Genomic DNA, 9,714 nt, shown 5'->3' on the forward strand with positions numbered 1-9,714 from the left:
CAGCTGAATAAAAGCCAAAGGGCTATCACAACTCTATAGAAACAGAATTTGTATCCTTTTTCATTAATTTGTCTATATAATGATTTATTAAATTTATTTCCTTTGCACTAATTAGATATAAAGAAAAGTGCATTGGAGCTGGCCACTGATGAGTGGTCACAGGTTATGGTGGACCCACGCGGTGGGTTAGAGAAAAGATAGTTCACACTTCCACCTATATGGCCCGATTGGGCGCCTGTGACTAGAACTCACGCATATCAGGGTTAGACTCGCACACAGAAAGGATTGATGCCTTGAAGTGTGGGCTAGATCCACCAGAACAAACAGTTACAATCAACAAGATGGCATGATCATGAAATGCTTGTATAATGTGCATGTGTGGGCTGAAAGCTTGAAATGCACATTTCTTTGCATAGGAAAGTCACATGAAGATTTGGATACCATTTTTGCGATGTACACGGAAAAAGCTTTCATATGACACCCATATTGGGGGGGTCCCTAAATTTTAGGAGATCCCTAAAATTTAGGAGCCTCAAATTAGCCTAAAAATGCTAGTCCTAAAAAATAGGGATGTCATTCTAAAAATAATAAGTTCTGTACTCTGACTGTGCTTGCTAAATTTGGTTGTTTTTATTCTTGACAGTATTCAACCCAAAAAGGAAGGCCATAGAGAAGAGACAAGTGTCAAGACACTTGTCACACAAGTTTCCAAGTGTCCCACCACTTGTCACATCTCATGACATGTGGCTGGACACTTGTCTTGTGCTACTCCACTTTCCCCTTTTGTACTAGCTCTCCCCTCTCCTATAAATAAGAGCTCGTTTTTCTTCATTCAACATCATTTTTCTTTGCTGTAAACTCATGTACAGCACCCACAGATAGCCAGAAACTGGCCCCATCCATCCCCATCATCATCCCCCACTTCTCTATTATCAAATTCCTCCATATTCCCTCTTCTATCACTGCTGTTTTACAAGACAGCAAGCCTGTAAATTCATTACAGCACCTCCTTCTCGAGCTCTTTCTTCCATTTTAGCTACAAGAAGCAAGCCCTATCCATGTACTGCTGATCAACGATGGAGAAAGGCTGAATTCCCCTTTTTCTTCTCTCATACTGTAATGAAATCAGTTCTTGTCATTGCATAATAGATAATGCATGTGTGTTTGTACATCTTTGCATGATCTTGTGAGAGTGAGAATTACTTCTTCTCACTCTCAGGTTGATTGTAACTGAGCTCTTCCCTAAGGGACTTGGGTTGAGCAGAAATACATTCCTTCGGGGGGGGTTGCCCATCTTCAACCCTCAATCTTGTCTCCATTACTTTTACATTTTCATGGCTGTAATTTTGTGAGTAATTTTCATTTTCAACTTTAAGTGTTCATTCTCTTTTATATTAAATCTCGAAAACAAGCGAATATCATAATTGTTAAGCATACTACGTTGTTCGGGGCGTTTACATCTTATACACATCTCTGTGTCTTTGGATGTGAGGCATTTTGCCATGTGCCCAGGGACAAAAGAAGTAAGCTGGATCCCAAGAGTGTCAAATGCATTTTCCTTGGTTATGGGGATGCAAGCGAGATGGGTTACCATCTTTGGGATCCGCAGGTGCAGAAAGTCATCCTCAATCATGATGTAGTCTTCCATGAAGACAAGATGCATCGGTAGCCTGAGAGAGTTATTGAGATCCGCAGGGTCATATTTCAAGAGGAGCCGAGAGCTCCCACACAACCAGTTGGACAGTCTACAACTATAGCAGATACTCATGGTCAGGGTGTTGGACAGGCAGCTGGGCAGGCAGCAGAGCCTGCCGTGAGACGGTCTACTAGAGACAGACATCCACCTGATAGATTTTAGCCGTCGATGCATTATGTCTTGGTGATAGATGCAGGAGAGCCTTTCACTTATGATGAGGCTATGCGCAGGGGTGATAGTCACTCCTGGGAGAGGGCTATGCAGTCTGAGATAGACTCCTTGCATAAGAATGAGACTTGGGATTTGGTTTCCTTACCTAAGGGCAAGAAGGCTTTGCTATGCAAGTGGGTGTACAAGCTGAAAAGTACCTCTCAACACCCCAAGCTGGCATACAAGGCTAGATTGGTAGCAAAGGGTTTTAAGCAGGAGCATGGTGTGGACTTTGATGAGGTCTTTTCTCGTGTGGTTAAGATGACCACCCTACGCTTAGTCTTGGCTTTGGTTGCTCAGCTTGACTTCGATTTATACTAGATGGATGTTAAGATGGCTTTCTTACATGGGGACTTGCATGATGAGATTTATATGGAGCAGCCTAAGGGCTTTGCAGAACTTGGCAGGGAGCACCTAATGTGCAAATTAAAAAAAAGTCTTTATGGCTTGAAACAGGCACCTGGGGAGTAGTATCATAAGTTTGATGCCTTTATGCAGTCACAAGGCTACAACAGGAGTGCTATGGATCCGTGTCTTTACACGAAGAAAGCCCGTGATGGTTCTTTATTGATTTTGGTCCTCTATGTGGATGATATGCTAATAGCAGGGAAAGCTCATGATGAGCTAGATGCTCTTAAGACTCAGCTCAAGAAGAGCTTTGAGATGAAAGATCTGGGACAGGCCACTCACATACTTGGTATGCACATTAGACGCGACAGGCATCAAGGACTCCTCTACTTGTCACAGAGGGAGTACATTCATAAAGTCCTTGAGCGCTTTCGCATGCAGGACATAAAGCCTATTGGCTGTCCATTGCCTTCTTATGTGAAGGTATCCCAGGCTGATTGTCCGCAGACAGATGAGCAGAGGGCCGAGATGGCCAAGATTCCCTATGCATCCGCAGTGGGCAGTCTTATGCATGCCATGATAGCCACTTGTCCAGATATTGCCTTTGCAGTTGGTGTTGTGGCATGCTATATGGCTACACCTGGCAAGAAGCATTGGGATGTCGTGAAGGGTATCATGAGGTACCTGAAGGGCACTGCAGATATGTGCATATGCTATGGCAGCCAGGATACAGGAGTCATGGGGTACACTGACTTTGATTATGCATGACATGCAGATAGTAGGAAGTCCACTTCCGGCTATGTATTCACATATGTTGGAGGTGCTATTTCTTGGATATCCAGGGTGCAGAAATGCACGGCCCTTTCTACTAGAGAGGCTGAGTATGTTGCAGATACTAAGGCTTGCAAGGAGGCCATTTGGTTGGGTCGTTTGGTTGCTGACCTTGGTATTGATGCTATCCCTACACTGCATTCGGATTCTATGAGTGCTATTCAGTTAGCCAAGAAACTGGTCTTCCATGCAAAGACGAAACACATTGAGGTGAGGTATCACTTCATACATGGGGTCATTGAGGACAATTCTGTTGATCTTGTCAAGATCTCGATTGACCAGAATCCTGCAAATCTGCTCACGAAAAGCCTCTCTGCAGAGCACTTTGCCTTCCTCAGGAGGTTGATGGGCGTGGGATGAGATGACGTCTTTCCTCATCCTGTTGTACATGTGTACATGTTATACTGTCTTTTTCTTTTTCTTTTCACTCCTCACTAGGGCAGATTCGCCTTTAAGTGGGAGGTTGTTGGGGGTAAAGGCGCATTCGCTTAGCCGCCTGTGTATTACTACATTGACAGTCACCGCCACTGCACACTGCAGGTGGCGGGTGCCACCGTCACTTTATTCTTTATTCTTTTAGTGTCAGTTTGAATAAAGAAAGGCCCGGTCACACATTGTGACTGTTGGAGTTCCCATTTCTTGCCTCTCTCTTTCTTGCTCTTGCTCTTCCACCATAGCTCTCGAGTGCAAGCCTCGATCCTTCTCACCTTTCAGTGATCACAATTTCAATGGGTTGGGGCTATGTTTCATTTTAGATTAATTTTACTGAGAGAGAGAGAGAGAGAGAGAGAGAGAGAGAGAGAGAGAGAGAGAGAGAGAGAGAGAGAGAGAGAGAGAGAGAGAGCTATGTAGTGAAAAATAATGAGAGATTAGTATGTTGTTTATATATTGCAAAGAAGTATGTCCATGGTTTATCTTATTGCTATATTATTTTCGCTGTAGGTTCGAACCTCCAAAGGACTTCCCGAACCTATCCCCTTTTCCAAACCTCCCTTCTTCAATTAAAACACCCTCCCCTCCCCTCTCTCTCATGTGTAATCTCTCCTTTTCTCTTCCCCCTCCCCTTTTTAATTAAAAGCCCCTTCCCCCTTCCCCCTTCCCCTCTCTCTCACTTATAATATCTCTCTTTCTTTCCCCTTCCCCTTTTTAATTAAATTCCTCTTACCTCTCTCTCTCTCTCTCTCTCATGTGTAGGGCCTAGGTTTCTCTCTCTCTCTCTCTCTCTCTCTCTCTCTCTCTCTCAAATTAAAACCCCCTCCACTCTCTCACACTTATAATCTCTCTCTTTTTGTCCCCCTCCCCTTTTTAATTAAATTTCTCCCACCTCTCTCTCTCTCTCTCTCATGTGTAGGGCCTAGGTTCTCTCTCTCTCTCTCTCTCTTTCTCTCTCTGTCTCTCTCTCTCTCTCTCTCTCTCTTAATTAAATCAAACATCTTTTTAAATCAAAACTCTCTCTCTCTTTCTCTCTCTCTCTCTTTCTCTAAATCAAAAGTTTCACTCACTCACTCACTCTATCTTAGATCAAACTTTATAATTTAAAATTTTATTTTTATTTTATATTTTAAACCTTTTTTTAATTTAAAATTTTTTAGACATAGTTTTTCACACACTTTGAGAGGGAGATAAAAGAAGAAGAAGAAGAAGAACAAGAAGAAGGAGAAGAAGAAAGAGAAAGAGACGCAGAGAGGGGGAAAGAGAAAACAAAATAGTTTTTTTTAAATTAAACATTTTTGGATATAGTTTTTGACTTTGAGAGAGAGAGAGAGAGGAAATATATAATTTGAAAGAGAGAGAAAATAGGAGGAGAGAAAGAGAAAGAGAGAAAAGAGAAAAACAGAGAGAAAAGATAGCCAAAGAAAAAAACTTGAAAGAGAAAGAGAGAGGAAAAGAAAAATGTGTGAGAGAGAGAGAGAGAGAGAGAGAGAGAGAGAGAGAGAGAGAGCAAAAAAGAAAGAAGAGGAGAGAGAGGGAAAACAGAGAGAAAGTGAATTATAGAGAGAGGAAATTATAAAATTTGAGAGAGAGAGAGAGAGAGAAAGAGAGAGAATTTAAGAAAAAGAGAGGAAAGAGGAGAGAAGAAAAGGGGGGAGAGAGATAGAGACAAGAAAAGGAGAGAGAGAAAGAAGAAGAAGAGAGAATTATAGAGAGAGGAAAGATAAAATTTAAAAGAAAGAAAAGAAAAAATTTAAAGAGAAAATGAAGAGAGAGAATAAGAAAAAAAGGAAAAAAGAGGAGGAGAGAGAAGGAAAAGAGAGGAGAGAGAAGAAAAGCAGAGAGAGAGAAGGAGAAGAAGAAGAAAGAGGAAAAGAGATGGGAAAAAAGGGGAAAGAGAAAAGCCTTTTTTAAATTTAAATATTTTTTGAGAGAGGGGGAAGGGAGAGAGAAGGAGAGAGGGGGAAAGAGAGAGAAAATATAGAATTTAAAAGAGAAGAAAAGAAGGAAAATTAAGAGAAATGGGAGAAGAAAAGGGGGCGGAGAGAGAGAGAGAGAGGAGACGCAGAGAGAGAATATGAACATAAAGAGAGATAATTATATATAGGGAAAATATAACATTTACATACCTTAAGAGAGAGAGAGAGAGAGAGAGAGAGAGAGAGAGAGAGAGAGGGAACATGGAAAGAGAATTATAGAGAGAGGAAATAAAAAACTTAAAAAGAGAGAAAAGAAAAAATAAAGGAGAGAGAGAGAAGAAGAAGAAGAGAATATAAATAGAGAGAGGAAATTCAAAATTTAAAAGAGAAAGAGAGAGAACCAAGAGAGGAGAAAAAATAAACTAAAATAGAAAAGAGAGAGAGAGAGAAGAAAAAAATTAAAAACAGAGAAAAAAAAAGGAGAGAGAAATATGAGAAGTAGATTGTTCAGTAAAGTTGCCGTGCTTCGCTTACCTCGAAGCGAGACCTAATGTTCCGTGTGTGCTACGCGTGTGGAACGCTAGTAGTATAGTTAATGTGAGAGAGAGAGAGAGAGAGAGAGAGGGTAGAACACCCTCTTTCCATTGCCCTGACGTGGGTCCTAGTGTGGAGGGCATTCCTAAGGGACATTTGCTGATGGAAAGAAGGGCTTGAGGACAGGCTGGATTAAGTACTTGTTAAATTGAATTAAGATAAAGAAAAAAGGATAATGCACGGAAAGAAATTGTTTTGGACGGACGAGATGAATCCGGGGCAGGGACCATCCGACGGTGGAGAGGGGCCCGATGCGCTTGTGTGGAGCTTCATTTAGGAAGAGGCTTTCTCGCACATTCTCCTCCTTTCTTCTCCATTTCATTCTCCTTCTCTCTTCCTCGCGCAGAAGAAGCACCACAGCAGCAGCAGAAGAGGAGCGTCATCGTCCCTGCAAACCACACAGCCTTCTTTATCAATTGGATCCTGGTGAGCCTCTTCTCTCCATTCCGCCCTTTTTTAATCTTGTGTTCAGGCAGTGATCACGTCCTAATATTGTGTCTAATAATCAGTGATCACGGCTTGCCTGGCATGCTTTGTTTTTGCCTTTTCTCCCTTCAAATCAATCACGCTTGCTTCAGTTTTTCCATCCGTCCGTCTACAGCTTGTGCTCGATCAAGCTTGCCTTGATGTGTGTCTCGGCCTTTAGCGTCTTACATTTCGACCTGTTAAATCTTGTGCTTGATCAAATTTGCCTTGATTCGTGCCTTGGCCTTTTGCGTTTTCGACCTGTTGGATCTTTTGCCCGATCAAGCTTGCCTCGATTCGTACCTCGATCTTTTGCGTTTTCCATTTTGTCCTCTTAAATCTCGCGATCAATCAAGCTTGCCTTGAACGATGGTCTCTTGGCCTTTTGTTGTTTCCTTCACTTATCAGTAGTTAGGATTTGAGAGTTTCTGAGCGTTTGATTTGGTCACATCTGGGTCTCATTACGGTATTTTCTTAGATCCTGTGTAAAATTTCCAGAAATTTCAACTTCATTCTTTCTGATGAGTTTACCCGGAATCTCATCGAGAGATATCTGTAGCACAACAGTGGTGAGGTATTGAAATTCCAAAAGCATGAATTATGAGAGAATTATGAGATTAGAACACTTGATTGTCCTATGAGAAAGTATAACAAAATTGATACCAGGATCGTTCGAAGAGGCGATCTTATAGGAGGAAATAAGAGCATATATGGCAATCCTATTAGGGCATAGAAAATGAGGCGAGGTATAACGAGACCTTCAGACCTAAGTTGCATTTCAAACCCGAAACTGTGCACACTTAAGAAAGTCACATGGCAGCTAAGAAGTGGCATTCCTGTCCCTTTTATTTTTTCTTTCTTGTGATCCTTCTAGGGTCAACAAGGTGGCACTTTGAACTTCTAATGGAAGTTGTCCTTTTTATTTCTCTAAGATTATGGGTTGCTATTTATATCCGTTATCTGTTTTTTTAGGTACACTTGGATTGAAAAATGGCAGATGCAGATGAAGTTCAACCTCTTGTCTGTGACAATGGATCTGGTATGGTGAAGGTAAGGGTTGATATCTCGCCACTTTAAATTTTAGTCCTGAGAAATCGGGTGTCACTGTGGCATACTTGCGAACTTGAAGCATCTAGCTCTAAATCCCTATTAACCCATGATTGACTGGGGACTTTTATCGCTTCTTACTAGGCTGGGTTTGCGGGAGATGATGCTCCTCGAGCTGTGTTTCCAAGTATTGTAGGCCGACCACGGCACACTGGTGTTATGGTTGGTATGGGGCAGAAGGATGCTTATGTTGGTGATGAAGCTCAATCTAAACGAGGAATATTGACTTTGAAGTATCCCATTGAGCATGGTATTGTTACCAACTGGGATGACATGGAGAAAATTTGGCACCATACTTTCTACAATGAGCTCCGTGTTGCGCCTGAAGAGCATCCAGTCCTCCTCACAGAAGCTCCACTGAATCCCAAGGCCAATAGAGAGAAGATGACACAAATAATGTTTGATACATTCAATGTGCCTGCTATGTATGTTGCAATTCAGGCTGTGCTTTCACTATATGCCAGTGGCAGGACAACTGGTATGTGCTTGATTTTTATTGTTCATTGCTATCAGCCTAGAAGCTTTGACTTGGGCTCAGAAATACTAGAAGCTGTATGATGATAGAAGGACTTTGATGCAGGTATTGTGTTGGATTCTGGTGATGGTGTGACCCATACTGTGCCTATATATGAGGGTTATTCACTACCGCATGCTATTCTTCGTCTTGATTTGGCTGGACGAGACTTGACTGATGCATTGATGAAGATTCTAACAGAACGAGGTTATTCCTTCACCACAACTGCTGAAAGGGAGATTGTCAGAGATATGAAGGAAAAGCTGGCATATGTTGCTTTGGATTTTGAACAGGAGCTTGAAACAGCCAAAAGCAGCTCTTCCCTTGAAAAGAGCTATGAACTTCCTGATGGCCAGGTCATTACCATTGGTGCTGAACGTTTTAGGTGCCCTGAAGTCCTGTTTCAGCCATCTCTTATTGGAATGGAATCTGCGGGAATACATGAAACTACATATAATTCTATCATGAAATGTGATGTGGATATCCGTAAAGACTTGTATGGAAACATAGTGCTCAGTGGAGGCTCCACCATGTTTCCTGGAATTGCTGACCGTATGAGCAAAGAGATTACAGCTCTTGCTCCCAGTAGCATGAAAATAAAAGTGGTGGCTCCACCGGAGAGGAAGTACAGTGTTTGGATTGGAGGTTCTATTTTAGCTTCTTTGAGCACATTCCAACAGGTAAAGCTGTCTCTTTGCGGCTTGGCATTTTTGGATTTTCTTCTGTTCCAGTTGATGTTTACTGGTTATTTAACACCAGCTTATGTTCATCTTGTTGCCCTTCTTTGCAGATGTGGATTGCAAAATCAGAGTATGATGAGTCAGGCCCGTCGATTGTGCACCGAAAATGTTTCTAGAAAAGTGTGTATTGTTTTGGTGTGAGTATATTGCAGGAGATTGTGTATTAGGAAATATTTTTGCAGGTCATGATTCTATTATGCATCATTAGACATAGTTTGTATATGAGATTCTGATATTAATTTGACCATAGCATTTTTCGACCATGTATAGTTCCAAGTTTCAGACAGACTTGATGTCTTGGTGTTGGTGTCATTTTTCATTCAGTGTTAATTGATGAAGTCCATTATCAATGGTTGTATGAAAGCCAGTAATGACAACAGGCTTGATAATGCTTAACCCAACTCTCTAGGGAGGACAGTGTTACAGTATTATCTTTGGTATTATTGGTGAGCTGGAATGCCCATTCTACTAAAGGGACAACTCTTAAAAGCATATACCCAACTATACCATCCTTGATAAGGGGGCAATGGTGTACCAAAGTAAGGTGTCAAAAGAATAAAGTTAGCACGTATAATTATCAGGAAATTGTGTCAAATGGCTAGCAACCATATGGCCATACAAATAACATTGGAGCTTGCCTTATTTGAGCCACTTGCCTGCTTGATCCCACAACATTAGGGATCCTTTGTAGACCCAAAACAAGTGGGGAGCATCCTCCTCTACCCTAATGCTCTTATTGCACTGTGGGTAGCATCTTCAAAACTTGGCCAAGGATTTCCTTGGGGGAAATCTTGATGTTGGCACTCCACAACACGAAGTTTAGGTGATGAGCTAGGGTATCACACTCTTAATCTTGTT

General features: G+C 41.7%; 1 protein-coding gene across 1 annotated transcript; it reads left to right on the forward strand.

The window, feature by feature from the left end:
• Nucleotides 1-6,302: 6,302 nt before the first annotated feature.
• On the forward strand, nt 6,303-9,119 carry LOC148034681 (actin-like). The gene is made up of 5 exons (XM_087679647.1): nt 6,303-6,456; nt 7,468-7,545; nt 7,687-8,080; nt 8,183-8,796; nt 8,907-9,119. The coding sequence occupies exons 2-5, from the start codon at nt 7,486-7,488 to the stop codon at nt 8,970-8,972; spliced, it is 1,134 nt and encodes a 377-aa protein (XP_087535773.1). The 5' UTR covers nt 6,303-6,456; nt 7,468-7,485; the 3' UTR covers nt 8,973-9,119.
• The last annotated feature ends 595 nt before the right edge of the window (nt 9,120-9,714 follow it).

This window comes from Lygodium microphyllum, chromosome 6, assembly GCF_053477565.2.
Source record: "Lygodium microphyllum isolate KBCC chromosome 6, Lygodium_microphyllum_v1.1.10, whole genome shotgun sequence".
Taxonomy (NCBI): domain Eukaryota; kingdom Viridiplantae; phylum Streptophyta; class Polypodiopsida; order Schizaeales; family Lygodiaceae; genus Lygodium; species Lygodium microphyllum.